The 20,044-nt window shown below is 40.8% G+C and overlaps 1 protein-coding gene across 1 annotated transcript in view; it reads right to left on the bottom strand.

Annotated features, from left to right (window-relative positions):
* PRODH (proline dehydrogenase 1) overlaps nt 1–20,044 on the bottom strand; it is a 432,246-nt gene that overhangs the window by 28,269 nt on the left and 383,933 nt on the right. The window contains exon 12 of the mRNA XM_053702069.1: nt 5,965–6,063. Within this exon, the coding sequence (XP_053558044.1) occupies nt 5,965–6,063 (99 nt within the window). The remainder of the gene's footprint in view (nt 1–5,964; nt 6,064–20,044) is intronic.

Below are 20,044 nucleotides of genomic sequence, written 5' to 3'. Positions count from 1 at the left end.
AAAAGAGATACTGCAATCAGCACACATTTTTACATATTTATGTGAAGAATTTTCTATAGAACATTTATTCTTTTTTTTTTTTTTCTTTTTGAGAAAACCCATTTGTTTCTAAATGTTCAAATTTCCCCTGAAGTTTCTCGATAACCTTTCCGTGATTTGTAATAATTCTAAACGTGTTTCAATTAACTAAAACGTTATAGCGGACAGATCTTGCTTTTCAAGTCAGCGAAATACAAAATCCAAAAAGAGAAAAATAACAGTATATTTAAGAACTCTGATTGGAAAGCAAATAATGACAATAATGAAAGAAAGAAAAAAAAAAGACTTAAATGACGTTAATAGAAAAAAAATTAAATGCTTTCATTTTTATTATTGCACAAATGTCCCTTAGTAACTATGAATTTAACCCCTGGATGCCCTGCCCAAGAGCCACAAAGCATGTGAAACAAGACGTGCTTGGAAGAGTGCCGGGTACAAGAGCATAACTATGCTTAGCCCTTTTGTGAAGGTGGAATAAATGGCTACCAATGGTATATTTGTGTAATAATTAAAGGCTCCAACATAGGGTTCTTCAAACCACAGGTCATAAACTATTACTGGGTCGCAACTTATGTTTGTCGATTGTATGAGAGTGTGTGTGGTGCGTGTTGTATGAGAGTATGTGTCTAATGTCTATTGTATGAGAGTGTGTGTGGTGCGTGTTGTATGAGAGTATGTGTCTAATGTCTATTGTATGAGAGTGTGTGTGGTGCGTGTTGTATGAGAGTTTGTGTCTAATGTCTATTGTATGAGAGTGTATGTGGTGCGTGTTGTATGAGAGTGTGCGTCTATTGTAGGAGAGTGTATGTGGTGCGTGTTGTATGAGAGTGTGTGTAGCGTGTGTGTGTTGTATGAGAGTGTGTCTATTGTATGAGAGTGTGTGTGGTGCGTGTTGTATGAGAGTGTGTGTCTATTGTATGAGAGTGTATGTGGTGCGTGTTGTATGAGAGTGTGTGTCTATTGTATGAGAGTGTATGTGGTGCGTGTTGTATGAGAGTTTGTGTCTATTGTATGAGAGTGTATGTGGTGCGTGTTGTATGAGAGTGTGTGTCTATTGTATGAGAGTGTATGTGGTGCGTGTTGTATGAGAGTGTGTGTGTGTTTGTTGTATGAGAGTGTGTGTCTATTGTATGAGAGTGTGTGTGGTGCGTGTTGTATGAGAGTTTGTGTCTATTGTATAAGAGTGTATGTGGTGGGTGTTGTATGAGAGTGTGTGTAGTGTGTGTGTGTTGTATGAGAGTGTGTGTTGTGTGCGTTGTATAAGAGTGTATGTGTTGTGTGTGTTATATAAGAGTGTGTGGTGTGTGTGTTGTATGAGAGTGTATGTGTTGTATGAGAGTGTGTGGTGTGTATTCCACAGCACCATGTATCTAATAACAAATCTTTTATTGAAGTATAAACAGCAGCATAACAATGCGACGTTTCAGGATTACAATCCCTTAATCATGCATACATAGTACTGCCCCTGTGTCTTATTTAAAAGCATACAACAGCCGATGAGAAAACATTTCAAAAACATTCCAAAGTGAGTAACCCTTTCATGGCCAAATGCTATATGCTGACACTAAACATACTGCCTCCTATTGGTTGCAATTTTTACATACAGTCATATAATCCAAACTTCTATTTTAAAAGACAAAGCTAAGAACAAAAAAGCATATGTACATAACTGGAATTTTGCTAGCACAAAATCTGTACATGTATATAATTTCAAATATTTACAATATGAATAACAAAGAATCCCTTATTCTTAAGGATAATATATTAGTGGATGTTCCTAGAGGAAAATGGATAGGTCCAATTCTCTATTTAACCCCTTGGGGTGCATGGTATTCAATTTGTGGATTCAAAAGGCCTCTCTTTGCTTCAAAATAGTTCTCTATTTCCTCCACCTCTAGGAACATCCACTTGATCTATAATTTGCCATCTACGTTGGCTAACTTGATGGCCATACTCCATAAAATGACATGCAACTGGGGCTTTTTCCATCTTTTTTTCTTATATTTGATTTATGCTGATTGAGCCTATTCCTCATGCTTTGGGTGGTCTCTCCAATATAGATTTTTGCACATGGGAATTTTATTATATAAACCACAAATGTAGATTCACATGTGTAATATGATATGATTATAATTTAAATTTATGCCCACTCCTGGGTGGACAAATTCTTTGCCCTTTATTACTGAATGGCAACTGCCACATCCCAAACAGGGGTAACAACCAATATTTTTTTCAGTGATGTATCTCTCCCTTTTATTGTATTTGAGTCCCAAATCAGATTTAACCAAAATGTCATTAAGATTTTTTACTCACCTATGGGCCATAATGGGTTTATTTTGGAGTATATTTACTTATTTATTACAATCCTGAATTATATGCCAATGTTTTTTTTTAATAATATGTGATATTCTCTCACTGTACTCACTATACTGGGATACAAATATTAAATTTCTCAGCCCCACTGGATACCCACGAGAAACAAAGAAACCCATAATATATGTCATAACGGGGATAGAATTGTGGCCAAACATGCAAAAAATGAGAAATTAATATTTGTATCCCAGTATAGTGAGTACAGTGAGAAAATATCACATATTATTTAAAATAGGCTCAATCAGCATAAATCAAATATAAGAAAAAAAGATGAAAAAGCCCCAGTTGCGTGTCATTTTATGGAGTATGGCCATCAAGTTAGCCAACTTAGATGGCAAATTATAGATCAAGTGGATGTTCCTAGAGGTGGAGGAAATAGAGAACTATTTTGAAGCAGAGAGAGGCCTTTTGGATCCACAAATTAGATACCATGCACCCCAAGGGGTTAAATAAAGAATTGAACCTATCCATTTTCCTCTAGGAACATCCACTAATATATTATCCTTAAGAATAAGGGATTCTTTGTTATTCATATTGTAAATATTTGAAATGATATACATGTACAGATTTTATGCTAGCAAAATTCCAGATATGTACATATGCTTTTTTGTACTTAGCTTTGTCTTTTTAAATAGAAGTTTTGATTATATGACTATGTAAAAATTGCAACCAATAGGAGGCAGTATGTTTAGTATCAGCATATAGCGTTTGGCCATGAAAGGGTTACTCACTTTGGAATGTTTTTGAAATGTTTTCTCATTGGCTGCTGTATGCTTTTAAATAAGACACAGGTGCAGTACTATGTATGCATGATTAAGGGATTGTAATCCCGAAACGTTGCATTGTTATGCTGCTGTTTATGCTTCAATAAAAGATTTGTTATTAGATGCATGGTGCTGTGAAATTCTGAATTTCTACTTTGTGGGCTGGAGGTCGTCAGCTTGTCCACTGTGCATCATACCCAGGTGGGTCTGTGCCTCATTGCCGGTCTCTCTACGGACTAGTGTGTGTGTGTTGTATGACAGTGTATGTGTTGTATGAGTGTGTATGTGGTGCGTGTTGTATGAAAGAGTGTGTGTGTTGTATGAGGGAGTGTGTGTGTTATATGTGGTATGAGATTGTAAGTCTATTATATGAGAGTGGATGTGGTGTCGGTTGTATGGGAGTGTGTGTAGTGTGTGTTGTATGAGAGTGTGCTTATATGAGAGTGTGTCTATTGTATGAGAGTATGTACAGGGAGTGCAGAATTATTAGGCAAATGAGTATTTTGACCACATCATCCTCTTTATGCATGTTGTCTTACTCCAAGCTGTATAGGCTCGAAAGCCTACTACCAATTAAGCATATTAGGTGATGTGCATCTCAGTAATGAGAAGGGGTGTGGTCTAATGACATCAACACCATATATCAGGTGTGCATAATTATTAGGCAACTTCCTTTCCTTTGGCAAAATGGGTCAAAAGAAGGACTTGACAGGCTCAGAAAAGTCAAAAATAGTGAGATATCTTGCAGAGGGATGCAGCACTCTTAAAATTGCAAAGCTTCTGAGGCGTGATCATCGAACAATCAAGCGTTTCATTCAAAATAGTCAACAGGGTCGCAAGAAGCGTGTGGAAAAACCAAGGCGCAAAATAACTTCCCATGAACTGAGAAAAGTCAAGCGTGCAGCTGCCAAGATGCCACTTGCCACCAGTTTGGCCATATTTCAGAGCTGCAACATCACTGGAGTGCCCAAAAGCACAAGGTGTGCAATACTCAGAGACATGGCCAAGGTAAGAAAGGCTGAAAGACGACCACCACTGAACAAGACACACAAGCTGAAACATCAAGACTGGGCCAAGAAATATCTCAAGACTGATTTTTCTAAGGTTTTATGGACTGATGAAATGAGAGTGAGTCTTGATGGGCCAGATGGATGGGCCCGTGGCTGGATTGGTAAAGGGCAGAGAGCTCCAGTCCGACTCAGACGCCAGCAAGGTGGAGGTGGAGTACTGGTTTGGGCTGGTATCATCAAAGATGAGCTTGTGGGGCCTTTTCGGGTTGAGGATGGAGTCAAACTCAACTCCCAGTCCTACTGCCAGTTTCTGGAAGACACCTTCTTCAAGCAGTGGTACAGGAAGAAGTCTGCATCCTTCAAGAAAAACATGATTTTCATGCAGGACAATGCTCCATCACACGTGTCCAAGTACTCCACAGCGTGGCTGGCAAGAAAGGGTATAAAAGAAGAAAATCTAATGACATGGCCTCCTTGTTCACCTGATCTGAACCCCATTGAGAACCTGTGGTCCATCATCAAATGTGAGATTTATAAGGAGGGAAAACAGTACACCTCTCTGAACAGTGTCTGGGAGGCTGTGGTTGCTGCTGCACGCAATGTTGATGGTGAACAGATCAAAACACTGACAGAATCCATGGATGGCAGGCTTTTGAGTGTCCTTGCAAAGAAAGGTGGCTATATTGGTCACTGATTTGTTTTTGTTTTGTTTTTGAATGTCAGAAATGTATATTTGTGAATGTTGAGATGTTATATTGGTTTCACTGGTAAAAATAAATAATTGAAATGGGTATATATTTGTTTTTTGTTAAGTTGCCTAATAATTATGCACAGTAATAGTCACCTGTACACACAGATATCCCCCTAAAATAGCTATAACTAAAAACAAACTAAAAACTACTTCCAAAACTATTCAGCTTTGATATTAATGAGTTTTTTGGGTTCATTGAGAACATGGTTGTTGTTCAATAATAAAATTAATCCTCAAAAATACAACTTGCCTAATAATTCTGCACTCCCTGTAGTGTGGGTTGTATGAGAGTGTGTGTCTATTGTATGAGTGTGTGTGTGCGTGTTATAGGAGAGTGCATGTTGTATGACAGTGTGTGTGTGTGTGTGTGTTATTACTTTTCACAACACTTTCAAGTGTGACTACAATCAGAAATAAAAAGTACACACATATTTTAGTCACTTTGTCAAAAATTTAAACTATCTTGAATATTACTTCAGAGTTTTCAGACCAAGCATAAAAATAGGATTGCAAGGGTATGCATTGTCCTTGCACTGGGTCTTGGAAAATAAATTTTTTAGAACCCTGCCATAATAAATTAGAGCATTTTATGTGCACGTCCCTTTAATGCTAAATCCGTACCAAACAGGAACACATTATCTCTCACTTTAAACAGTCAGATATTCATCCATTTATAGAGTAACTTTATTACAGATCCCCAAGCTGATTAAAAGGAGCCCCTAATCGATCATACAGAATGTTTCTAATGACTAAAATGAGAATTGTATTCCATTTTCTTCTTAGAAAAGAGCAGGCACCAATTATCTTGCAAAACAAGAAATAGTCCAGAGATTACCGCAAGCTGACCATTAATGTATTCCTGGTAATTAACTAGAAGAGCAGCACTAAAAATATACAGCAAATAAACACTGTTTTGTAAATCAAATTGTAACATACTTTTGGCTAAAATACTTTATATTTCCTATTTTATCTATATCTGAAAGAACCTCAGGTATAATAAAGTTTTACCCAGGCTAGCAAGACTCACCGTTTAAGAGTGGATTTCACAGTGTCTTCATTGTGTGAGGCTACCATCACATTTGCCTTGTGGTTGTTCCGGATCTCTTCTAGGACGTAATCAAGACATCTATGGGAGAATGGAATAAAATAAACTGTCACAATGGTACAAATGGCATTATCACTGGTTTGTATGCTGAGCATCATCTGAGCAGATAAAAAGGACTGAATTACAAATGAATACAGTAAGTATACCAAGCATGTCAACGCATAATGCCCAAACAATTTTTCTTTACTGGTTTGACATTAAATTCAAATTATATCTGGTAGTTGCAAACATGTCCCTGAGTGTGTCATTTAAATTGTATTGTTTTAGCTATTTTGTTCTGAATTCCATGCAATTTGTAAGGGGATGTGAAAGTCAAATTTCATAACTCAGATACAGTACAATTTCCAACAGACTTTTCATTTTACTTTTATTATCAAATATACTTTGTTCTCTTGGTATCCTTTGTTGAAAATCATACCTAGATATGCTCACGAGTGGCAATGCACTACTGGGTGATAGCTGCTGACTGCACAAATAAGCACAACAGCAAAAATAAATAATAAAATAGTATATTTTTGATAATGTGTAAGAAAACATAATTTATGCTTACCTGATAAATTCCTTTCTTCTGTAGTGTGATCAGTCCACGGGTCATCATTACTTCTGGGATATTAACTGCTCCCCTACAGGAAGTGCAAGAGGATTCACCCAGCAGAGCTGCATATAGCTCCTCCCCTCTACGTCACTCCCAGTCATTCGACCAAGGACCAACGAGAAAGGAAAAGCCAAGGGTGAAGTGGTGACTGGAGTATAAATTAAAAAATATTTACCTGCCTTAAAAACAGGGCGGGCCGTGGACTGATCACACTACAGAAGAAAGGAATTTATCAGGTAAGCATAAATTATGTTTTCTTCTGTTAAGTGTGATCAGTCCACGGGTCATCATTACTTCTGGGATACCAATACCAAAGCAAAAGTACACGGATGACGGGAGGGATAGGCAGACTCTTTATACAGAAGGAACCACTGCCTGAAGAACCTTTCTCCCAAAAATAGCCTCCGATGAAGCAAAGGTGTCAAATTTGTAAAATTTGGAAAAAGTATGAAGCGAAGACCAAGTTGCAGCCTTGCAAATCTGTTCAACAGAGGCCTCATTCTTGAAGGCCCAAGTGGAAACCACAGCTCTAGTAGAATGAGCTGTAATTCTTTCAGGGGGCTGCTGTCCAGCAGTCTCATAAGCTAAACGAATTATGCTACGAAGCCAAAAAGAAAGAGAGGTAGCGGAAGCTTTTTGACCTCTCCTCTGCCCAGAGTAAATGACAAACAGAGAAGACGTTTGTCGGAATTCCTTAGTTGCCTGCAAGTAAAATTTTAGAGCCCGGACTACATCCAGGTTGTGCAGTAGACGTTCCTTCTTTGAAGAAGGATTTGGGCATAAAGAAGGAACAACAATCTCTTGATTGATATTCCTGTTAGTAACTACCTTAGGTAAGAACCCAGGTTTAGTACGCAGGACTACCTTATCCGAATGAAAAATCAAATAAGGAGAATCACAATGTAAGGCTGATAATTCAGAGACTCTTCGAGCCGAGGAAATAGCCATTAAAAATAGAACTTTCCAAGATAACAACTTTATATCAATGGAATGAAGGGGTTCAAACGGAACGCCCTGTAAAACATTAAGAACAAGGTTTAAACTCCATGGTGGAGCAACAGTTTTAAACACAGGCTTAATCCTGGCCAAAGCCTGACAAAAAGCCTGGACGTCAGGAACTTCTGACAGACGTTTGTGTAACAGAATGGACAGAGCTGAGATCTGTCCCTTTAATGAACTAGCAGATAAACCCTTTTCTAAACCTTCTTGTAGAAAAGACAATATCCTAGGAATCCTAACCTTACTCCAAGAGTAACCTTTGGATTCACACCAATGTAGGTATTTACGCCATATCTTATGGTAAATCTTTCTGGTAACAGGTTTCCTAGTCTGTATTAAGGTACTAATAACTGACTCAGAAAACCCACGTCTTGATAAAATTAAGCGTTCAATTTCCAAGCAGTCAGCTTCAGAGAAGTTAGATTTTGATGTTTGAAGGGACCCTGTATCAGAAGGTCCTGTTTCAGAGGTAGAGACCAAGGCGGACAGGATGACATGTCCACCAGGTCTGCATACCAAGTCCTGCGTGGCCACGCAGGTGCTATTAGAATCACTGATGCTCTCTCTTGTTTGATTCTGGCTATCAATCGAGGAAGCAACGGGAAGGGTGGAAACACGTAAGCCATCCTGAAGTCCCAAGGTGCTGTCAGAGCATCTATCAGGACTGCTCCTGGATCCCTGGATCTGGACCCATAACGAGGAAGCTTGGCGTTCTGTCGAGACGCCATGAGATCTATCTCTGGTTTGCCCCAACGTCGAAGTATTTGGGCAAAGACCTCCGGATGAAGTTCCCACTCCCCCGGATGAAAAGTCTGACGACTTAAGAAATCCGCCTCCCAGTTCTCCACTCCCGGGATGTGGATTGCTGACAGGTGGCAAGAGTGAGACTCTGCCCAGCGAATTATCTTTGATACTTCCATCATAGCTAGGGAGCTTCTTGTCCCTCCCTGATGGTTGATGTAAGCTACAGTCGTGATGTTGTCCGACTGAAACCTGATGAACCCCCGAGTTGTCAACTGGGGCCAAGCCAGGAGGGCATTGAGAACTGCTCTCAATTCCAGAATGTTTATTGGCAGGAGACTCTCCTCCTGACTCCATAGTCCCTGAGCCTTCAGGGAATTCCAGACGGCACCCCAACCTAGAAGGCTGGCGTCTGTTGTTACAATTGTCCAGTCTGGTCTGCTGAATGGCATCCCCCTGGACAGGTGTGGCCGAGAAAGCCACCATAGAAGAGAATTTCTGGTCTCTTGATCCAGATTCAGAGAAGGGGATAAGTCTGAGTAATCCCCATTCCACTGACCTAGCATGCACAGTTGCAGTGGTCTGAGGTGTAAGCGTGCAAAGGGTACTATGTCCATTGCCGCTACCATTAAGCCGATTACCTCCATACATTGAGCCACTGACGGGTGTTGAATGGAATGAAGAGTGCGGCAAGCACTTTGAAGTCTTGATAGCCTGTCCTCTGTCAGGTAAATCTTCATTTCTACAGAATCTATAAGAGTCCCCAGGAAGGGAACTCTTGTGAGTGGAACGAGTGAACTTTTCTTTTCGTTCACCTTCCATCCATGTGACCTTAGAAATGCCAGCACTAACTCTGTATGAGATTTGGCAGTTTGAAAGCTTGAAGCTTGTATCAGAATGTCGTCTAGGTATGGAGCTACCGAGATTCCCCGCGGTCTTAGTACCGCCAGAAGAGCACCCAGAACCTTTGTGAAGATTCTTGGCGCTGTAGCCAATCCGAATGGAAGAGCCACAAACTGGTAATGCCTGTCTAGGAAGGCAAACCTTAGGTACCGGTAATGATCTTTGTGAATTTGTTTAGGATCTTTAAGTCCAGGATTGGTCTGAAAGTTCCCTCTTTTTTGGGAACCACAAACAGATTTGAGTAAAACCCCTGTCCCTGTTCCGATCGTGGAACTGGATGGATTACTCCCATTAACAAGAGCTCTTGTACGCAGCGTAGAAAAGCCTCTTTCTTTGTCTGGATTGTTGACAATCTTGACAGATGAAATCTCTCTCTTGGAGGAGAGTATTTGAAGTCCAGAAGGTATCCCTGAGATATTATCTCTAGCGCCCAGGGATCCTGAACATCTCTTGCCCAAGCCTGGGCGAAGAGAGAAAGTATGCCCCCCACTAGATCCGATCCCGGATCGGGGGCCCTCAATTCATGCTGTTTTGGGGGCAGCAGCAGGTTTCCTAGTCTGCTTGCCCTTGTTCCAAGACTGGTTAGGTTTCCAGCCTTGTCTGTAGCGAGCAACAGCTCCTTCCTGTTTTGGTGCAGAGGAAGTTGATGCTGCTCCTGCTTTGAAATTACGAAAGGAACGAAAACTAGACTGTCTAGTCCTGGCTTTGGCTTTGTCCTGAGGCAGGGCATGGCCTTTACCTCCTGTAATGTCAGCGATAATCTCTTTCAACCCGGGCCCGAATAAGGTCTGCCCTTTGAAAGGTATATTAAGCAATTTAGACTTAGAAGTAACATCAGCTGACCAGGATTTTAGCCACAGCGCCCTGCGTGCCTGAATGGCGAATCCTGAATTCTTCGCCGTAAGTTTAGTAAGATGTACTACGGCCTCCGAAATGAATGAATTAGCTAGTTTAAGGACTCTAAGCCTGTCCGTAATGTCGTCCAGAGTAGCTGAACCAATGTTCTCTTCCAGAGACTCAATCCAGAATGCCGCTGCAGCCGTGATCGGCGCAATGCATGCAAGGGGTTGCAATATAAAACCTTGCTGAACAAACATTTTCTTAAGGTAACCCTCTAACTTTTTATCCATTGGATCTGAAAAAGCACAGCTATCCTCCACCGGGATAGTGGTACGCTTAGCTAAAGTAGAAACTGCTCCCTCCACCTTAGGGACCGTTTGCCATAAGTCCCTTGTGGTGGCGTCTATTGGAAACATTTTTCTAAATATCGGAGGGGGTGAGAACGGCACACCGGGTCTATCCCACTCCTTAGTAACAATTTCAGTAAGTCTCTTAGGTATAGGAAAAACCTCAGTACTCGTCGGTACCGCAAAATATTTATCCAACCTACACATTTTCTCTGGTATTGCAACTGTGTTACAATCATTCAGAGCCGCTAACACCTCCCCTAGTAATACACGGAGGTTTTCCAGTTTAAATTTAAAATTTGAAATATCTGAAACCAGTCTGTTTGGATCAGAACCGTCACCCACAGAATGAAGTTCTCCGTCCTCATGTTCTGCCACCTGTGACGCAGTGTCTGACATGGCCCTAATATTATCAGCGCACTCTGTTCTCACCCCAGAGTGATCACGCTTACCTTTTAGTTCTGGTAATTTAGCCAAAACTTCAGTCATAACAGTAGCCATATCCTGTAATGTGATTTGTAATGGCCGCCCAGCTGTACTCGGCGCTACAATATCACGCACCTCCCTCTGAGCGGGAGATGTAGGTACTGACACGTGAGGCGAGTTAGTCGGCATAACTCTCCCCTCGTTGTTTGGTGAAATTTGTTCAATTTGTACAGATTGATTTTTATTTAAAGTAGCATCAATACAGTTAGTACATAAATTTCTATTGGGCTCCACTTTGGCATTGCAACAAATGACACAGGTATCATCTTCTGAATCAGACATGTTTAACACACTAGCAAATAAACTTGCAACTTGGAAATACAATTCAAATAGAATAATATTAAAACGTACTGTGCCTTTAAGAAGCACAGAAGATCTATGACAGTTAAAAATTAATAAATTGAAACAGTTATAGCCTCAATCCTTGTAAACAACACAACTTTAGCAAAGGTTTAATCCCATTAGCAAAGATAACAATTTCTGAAAGCAGGAAACAAATTACAGAATAAAAGTTTTTATTTCAGTCAAACTATAATTCTCACAGCTCTGCTGAGAGAAATTACCTCCCTCAAAATAAGTTTTGAAGACCCCTGAGCTCTGTAGAGATGAACCAGATCATGCAGGGAATACAATGAGTTGCTGACTGAAATATTTGATGCATAGTAAAAGCGCCCCTCCCCCACACACACAGCAGTGAGGGAGAACAGAAACTGACAGAAAAAACAGATTTAAGCAACTGCCAAGTGGAAAAATGGTGCCCAAACATTTATTCACTCAGTACCTCAGCAAATGAAAACGATTTTACATTCCAGCAAAAACGTTAAACATAATCTCTAGTTATTAAACAGCTTTATGTCTTTCTTACAGTGTAATTCTAGTGAAGTACCATTCTCCCAGAATACTGAAGTGTAAAGTATACATACATGACATTATATCGGTATGGCAGGATTTTCTCATCAATTCCATTGTCAGAAAATAAAAACTGCTACATACCTCTATGCAGATTCATCTGCCCGCTGTCCCCTGATCTGAAGTTTACCTCACTCCTCAGATGGCCGAGAACAGCAATATGATCTTAACTACTCCGGCTAAAATCATAGCAAAACTCTGGTAGATTCTTCCTCAAACTCTGCCAGAGAGGTAATAACACACTCCGGTGCTATTTTAAAATAACAAACTTTTGATTGAAGATATAAAACTAAGTATAATCACCATAGTCCTCTCACACGACCTATCTAGTTGCTGGGTGCAAGAGAATGACTGGGAGTGACGTAGAGGGGAGGAGCTATATGCAGCTCTGCTGGGTGAATCCTCTTGCACTTCCTGTAGGGGAGCAGTTAATATCCCAGAAGTAATGATGACCCGTGGACTGATCACACTTAACAGAAGAAATCTGTATTTTCCTCTTTTCTTTGCATTGAAGGTATGCGTACGCCTACACAGTAAAAAATGAATGGTTAGCATTTTGTTACGTGCAGTGGCGGTTCTAAACGTATGTATTGCGCCTCCACTGAGCTGCAAAGGGCAGCACATACTTTGCCAAGCAGTTCCATATACTTTGTGTTCTGCATCTTTCAACTTTTTAATAAATATTGTATTTAATTCTTCCTTGCTGCTAGCACCACTTTTATAATTAATCTACCTAGGACAATTATACCAAGGGACATGAGGCGAAAAACCATGACTGTCCCAGGAAAACCGGGACTGTTGGAAGGTATGTAGTACACGTGCATGAATATTTAAAGATAAGATATATTATATTAGGGGAAAAAAAATATACACATTTTTTTCTATTCAAATTGTTCCTTCAATGTTGGGTTTGGTTGTCATTCCGATATAGCTGTATTACGGCTTGCAGCATTAGCCCTCTCTGTTATCTAAAGTCACATTGTTCTGCTGAAACAAATCCAGGACACCTTCTTGCGAATCTGCAATAAACCATTTCTGCTGGCTGTAAAACATATGTCCTAATTTAAACAGAATATAAAGCATATCCTTCCTCAGGATAAGACTGCTTTAAAACAACCATATTAATACTGCTTTAAAACAACCATATTAATTAACTAAAAGAAAACACTACAGGAGATATGGACAGTTTCAACAGGTTTATTGGTTTTTTTTAAGGACTAATTATGCTGCAAAAATGACCTGTAATATTATAAAAATTTCAACGCATACCATTCAAAACTGTTAACACCACACTCAACATTTTTACAGACTATATTACAGATGAATTTGTACATTTACTATACATTCCCTTCAATTATAAGGCAACGTAGTTGTCATTAAATTATAGGGAAATGGTTATAATATTGTGCATATAATTAGAAACAACTCTTAATGTGCATCTCCAATCTTTTATATTAAATATATGAATAGAAAATAAAACACTTGAAGCAAATATATAAATACATAAAAACAAAAGGTATTATTAGTCAGGCTAGTTAATTCAACATACTTTTTTTTTAAAACGTTTCCAATTTACTTCTATTATCAAATTTGCTTAGTTCCCATGGTGGTCTTTATTGAAGAGATACCTAGGTAGGTGTCTGGAGCACTACATGACAGGAAGTAGTGCTGCCATCTAGTGCTCTTGGCAATGGATAACATTCTTGCAAACCTGCTGCCATATTGTGCTCCATACACAAGCATGCTCCTTAGCTTACGTTCATAGTTTCAACAAAAGATACCAAGAGAACTAAATTATGTTTAAAATGACATTCTCTATCTGAATCATGAACGGAAAATGTGATGTCCCTGGAAAATGTGATGTCCCTTAAAAATACATGACTTTTCTTTTAGTCTAAGAAAAAAAACAGGGTAGTAAAAAAAAATACCAACACAATAGACCGCTCCTTCTGCTTTGTAACATAATGAAGCATAATATTAAACTAATGTCATAAGGTGCAAAGCTAAATATGGATACAGTGTAAGGGAAAACAGTGAGAGAGCTTATGCCAATACACAATTTAATAATCATTTTCCTATTCACGTCTAGTTTTATGCAGCTGGCTAATTAAATACAACAGTGAGCAACTGGACACGCACTTGGCAGTTTTGTGTACTTATTTAAATGGCAAAGTTTTATAGAAAAATCTAAATAAAAATAAACTATTGGCTTGCTATTTAAACACTAATGTCACCTTATTAAGAGAAAACATCCATTAATGCTGAAATATTAATTGTCAAGCTAATATTCACAATCTGGGAAATATGAAACATACATTCCACCCCTGGAATATTTTAGAGCAGTGACATCACTGGTGAAAATCAGATGACATAAGTGTTATCATTGGTGACATCATGCATAACATCCTTACATTAACAATTCCATATGAGTGCATTAAATGTTCTAAGTGCGCCTACCTTCAGGATGACCTAGTTTTTAGATAATAGAATATCAACAAATATTGAAAAAATGAAATAATTTCCTAGTATTGTTATAACTATTATGCTGAACTACCCAAATCCTGAAGGAATTCAAACAGTGTAGTTCTGATACACAGCAAGTGGTGGGACAGCTCTTTCTATTACACTGTTTTTCTTAGTCAGATCACACCGGTGGACTACTCCTAAGATCCCCTTTATAATTTGCTTAGAAATAAAGGACTTAAACCCTTTCATTATCAGTCAATAGTTTGTGTGACAGGAACTCTCTCAGCATGTAACAAATTGCAATTCAAAACATACTGGTGCTGCATATAGGTAGTATTGACTCCTCATCCTTTCCCATTAGTTGCTGCTAGTGGGTCATATCTTATCTCCCCTTTACCCACAAATCCCCAGGGGAAGAGTACAGTGCCTTACACTTTGTTAAAAAGAAAAAAAACCCCCATAAATTATGCTTACCTGATAATTTCCTTTTCTTCTGATGGAAAGAGTCCACAGCTGCTTTTGGGAAATAAGAACCTGGCCACCAGGAGGAGGCAAAGACACCCCAGCCAAAGGCTTAAATACTCCTCCCACTCCCCTCATCCCCCAGTCATTCTGCAGAGGAACAAGGAACAGTATAAGAAATATCAGGGTGAAAGGTGCCAGAAGAATATAAGGACACCCCACATAAAATCACGGGTGGGGAGCTGTGGACTCTTTCCATCAGAAAAAAAGGAAATTATCAGGTAAGCATAATTTATGTTTTTCTTCTTAAATGGAAAGAGTCCACAGCTGCATTCATTACTTTTGGGAAAACAATACCCAAGTTATAGAGGACACTGAATGCCAAGACGGGAGGGTACAATAGGCGGCCCATACTGAAGGCACCAGGCCTGAACCTCTACCCAATAAAAAAACCCTGCTTCGTCTGAAGCCGAGAAAATGTTAAGAGGAAAAGTCCCAATGACACTGGCTCGCAGTTAGTCCAGAAGCCAAAGTAGAGACCACAAATGGACTCGACTGAGCCAACAGTCCTCCTGGAGACACCGTCGCCCAACAAACGGTCCTCCACCGCTCATCTCCACAAATGAAGGAGACATCAGCCAAAACCCCCAAGGGAACAAGGCAAAGAAGAACCAAGGAAACTGAAAGGTCCCCTAATACAAAAAAGAACACCTCAACGAGTGAGCCCAGCCCACAAAGACCCAAAGGGGCCCAAAAAGGGAAAGGAGGCCACGCCTATACCAAGCGAAACCCGGGAGAAGACCGGGCACAGAGACAGAACAGATGTCTCTCCAACATCCTGCAAGCACGGAATGCAACTGAAGAGGCAAAGTCCTCCCAGTGTCTGACCATAGAATACCCGGGAGAAGACCGGGCACAGAGACAGAACAGATGTCTCTCCAACATCCTGCAAGCACGGAATGCAACTGAAGAGGCAAAGTCCTCCCAGTGTCTGACCATAGAATACCAAAGTATACGACCATGAAAAAGTGTGTAATACACCCAGGTGAAAAAACCCAAGTTTGAGAATATGGAAGACGAAGCAGTTAAGCTAGAAACTGACCGCAAAAGCAACCCCCAGACAGAGGGCACGCTCCAGGCAACCTAAGTCGCAGGACCTACACACAGGTCCCTAAAAAGGGGAACACAAAACCTCAAATCGAGGCCCCCTGAGAAGTAGAGTATACCTTTAGAACCCGAAGGAAGAGTAAACCCTCTTCTAATCAATGGAGCAAGTTGAAAGGAAAATCTATACCCTAGCAGACTAAGCTAACAGGATAAACTCAAAGCTCAGTGCCTTAGACCACTCGGCCATCCTGAACTGCAGACCCACACCCAGTTGGACCAACCCAGCCTCGGGGATCCAAGACAGGGGAACAAAAGAATCCCAAAACAGGTACAGGAACGAGCGTAAGGATAGCACAACCATCCCCACAGAGTACAAGTACACCCGACTCAGAAAACAGACAACAAGGCCATAGACCTAAGGATCTATCAAATAATGGCCCAACAAGTCTGCTTGGAGCCAGCAAGCTGCCAGGGGGAACCAGGAAAAGGGCCAAGCGAAGCTTCACCAACCGGAAGTCTCAGGGAGAAAAACAGGTCAGAGCACCTAATAGTTCAGGCAAACCTTACCCTAGAACTTAACACCCCAACCGGCCAAAAAGCCAGACGCAAGGGTATGGATGCATATCCAGAGAATCAGAATAGCGAAAAGAACTCGAAAGCCACAACCAAAGGAAGAAACCACCCCTAGCTAAAATCCAACGCTCCAAAGAAGTCATATGAAGATACTTCTCAGAGCCTCAGGACAACCAAGGGATACCTCGAGGTCAAAAAAATCCTACTAGCAGGACTAGTCTTCCTATCACCTCCGCACAAGCAGAGGACACAAGGAAGATAAAGGCACTAAACTAAGCCTACCCAGCTCTGGAAAACCCTGAGCTAAACAAAGTCCCAGCAGGGAACAACCATCCTTAAAAGGTGATCCCCTCACCCGGAGACAATGGAAGAAGACCTAAAGGTCTCTTATAACTCAGACAGACAGTACACGTCAAGAGTAAGAGCTGCATCTAGATACACTATAAACAGCTAAACAAGGTCCCTGCAGGGAACAACCATCACCCGGAAACACAGATCCCTAAAAGGTGATCCCCTCACCCGGAGACAATGGAAGAAGACCCAAAGATCTCATATAACTCAGACAGACAGTACACATCAAGAGTAAGAGCTGCATCTAGATACACTCTAAACAGCTTACGCGTACACCTGCAAGCTTTCGAGAGCTGCAACTGGTTTCAAACTGCAAACCTTCCGCATGCTAGACAGCTATCCTTTACATTGTTGGATCAAGCCCAAAAGGACAAATCCAGAGGCCTAAAAATGAAGGCCAAACCACTCAATTGCGGTAAGGGGCATTAAGCCCTCCAACCCTCCACCACATGGGGGAGGAAAACTCTAAGTTCTGATGAAACCAGATGTCAGAGTGACACAGCGGAAAACTCCCCTGCCCAGCCATCTATGACTGAAGGCTATAAGGACTGAAACAATCCTTCCCACCTCACAGACCCACAGGTCCTCTCGAATGCTTAGTTGAACATGAAAAACAATGATAACCTGAGCACTCAGCGCTTCTACCGAACCAGCCGAGCAGAACAGTGCCACGTGTCTGAACAGTCATAAGACCAAACTAACCCGACAGGACCAGCCTGCACCTAGGGTCCTAACCGGCAAGCTGCATAAATTCTCCCTTATAGGGGAAAAAAAAACATAACACAGACATTTTTAACATAGGACTAACATGTCCAAAACAACTTCCGAAGAAATAATAAAGAGTATCAATCCCAGAAGCTTCCCAAAGGAAATAAAAACAAATAAAAGACATCCCATCGGATATAAATAAAATAACCCGGAGGTTAACGCCCAAAAAGACACAGGCCTACCCGCAGGACCAGCAAAACGGAGCCCTATCTTTCAAAACTGGGAAAGATCTCAAACAAATGACAATCAGGAGATTACTTCATCCCCACATGTCTAATGAGGTATACCATTTGAATTAGCAGACTGAAAATCCCCGTATCGGGTAACAATAGGGTCATTCAATAACTGAAAAACATGACTGAGCAATACGCAAAGTCGCACGATCCTGTAACGAAAGGCACAACACTCAGGGACAGTTACACCCGCGGGGAACTGTAGAGGCCCTCCCCAAGGCGGAAGGCCAGGGACAATAGGGCACAAGCACATTCTCAAATAAACGTCTGGACTCTGCAGAACAATAACCAACAATATGTGGAAGCGAAAACGTGCCGCAACCTCCAGGGGGAACACACCACCTTGCATGTAGGCATCAGAAACTGGGTCACCCGCTTGTGTAGAAGTATGAATTGGTAGGGAACTCGCCTCTCGGAGGACAGGACCCCCAGAGGCGGATGGCTCAGCAGTCCCTTGATTCCCCAAGCCCGAGGAACCAGGCGCTCTGAAATGACATACAGAACAAAACTATCTGAATCCGGATTCATCACCGGCCACAGAATCTGAAATCAAAATAGTCTCAGTATCAGAATCCTCCGTAACCAAATATGAAATTAGCACAGTTTCAGCATCAGAATCCTCCATAACTGGATAGAGGATGTTTAAATATGGACTAAAGTATTGAAAACAAAAACGGTACCCGACACCCCCAATGGCTGGGGCACTCACCACCTCCTATGACCAGACCCCTGTGGACTAGAAAATTTCCTTTGCCACATGGTCGGGAATGCGGAAATGGAAAATTGAACGTAACCACGCTTGAACACAAGGTAAACCGTGCAGTCCAAAAAAGCATGCCCAACCAAAAGGCTGCATCACTTCTAAAGGCCTCAATGTTCCAAACCACAAGCCCATAAACATCACACATAAGCAGGTTGAATCACATAAACATGATTATAAACCCCCCTGTTCAATAACCCCCCTCAGGAGATATTAACCATCGATTCCAAGATACTACAAAGGACTCACTGAGACTCTTATGATAAGTTACACCTGCAAGGTGGTAGCCTCTCGGGAAAACATTCACATTACAGTACATTGATGAATAAAGTAAAATGAAATTATCTTATCGGAATCTAAGCCGTGGAACAGGAACACGGCTTTTCAAGTGTGACAGATAGTAGCATCGCCTCCGCCCTGGACCTGAGAGAAGAAAGCAGGCAGCAGACTGCTTGCGGAGCTGTTAATCTGAGTCGGGATGGTTTAGCAGAAAGACTCTCCCTGCATCTCCGGACTCTAACTTTCAGCCAAGCCCTCACTGAGAGACAGGACTACTTAAAACCTCCTGGGACTAAAAGCAAAGAATGACTGGGGATGAGGGGAGTGGGAGGAGTATTTAAGCCTTTGGCTGGGTTGTTTTTGCCTCCTCCTGGTGGCCAGGTTACCCAAAAGTAATGAATGTAGCTGTGGACTCTTTCCATTTAAGAAGAAAAAAAAAAGAAGAGAAAAAAAAGGAAAAAGAGAGGGGAAAAAGAAGAAAAAAGAAGGAAAGGGGAGAAGTGTACTGAAATGAGTAATGTGAATAGTACTTAAAACTTATTATTGCAAGTTTGTGGTTTAAGTCACTAAAACTATACATTCATTCAGCTTGCTCATAACTGGGTGGTTACTGCTGAAATACAAAGAAGATATTCTACTATAATTTGTATTTATAATTCTTCTGGGATACACCAGCTTACAAATGTAATGAACTGACACCCTCAGATATAGGGGGTAAGTGAGGCTTGCTCTGGTTTCATTTTTACAAAGGAACTCTAACCATTCAATCTAAAAGAGATTTGTGACAGAGAAATAGTTCGAAGAAATAATATGCTCTGGATACACCACGAGCTATACTCTAAAATTTAAACATGGCACACTCAAACAGGATAAAATAAAAAGCATCTGGAGGGCCCTAAAAGCACAGTCGCAGATCATTTCAATAGTAAGTTCCAATATGACAAAGACTTCTCAGATGAAGATTCTAGAGACTCTCAGTCAGCTTTAAAAGTAGTTGAGGACACTGAACAACATGTGAATACTAAAGGATATCATACGGATTCTACAATCCTGGATTCCATGAATGCATTATCATCAAAAATGGATGCTCACTATTCATCTCACAGGCAAGAGATAAAAGTTTCAGCATCGGAACTTAACCCCTTAAGGACCAGCGACGTACCCTGTATGTCGTTGGCCTTTT

The sequence above is a fragment of the Bombina bombina genome, chromosome 2 (genome assembly GCF_027579735.1).
Source record: "Bombina bombina isolate aBomBom1 chromosome 2, aBomBom1.pri, whole genome shotgun sequence".
NCBI lineage: Eukaryota > Metazoa > Chordata > Amphibia > Anura > Bombinatoridae > Bombina > Bombina bombina.
The sequence above is the reverse complement of the archived record's forward strand: the minus strand, read 5'-3'. Positions and strand labels throughout refer to the sequence as shown.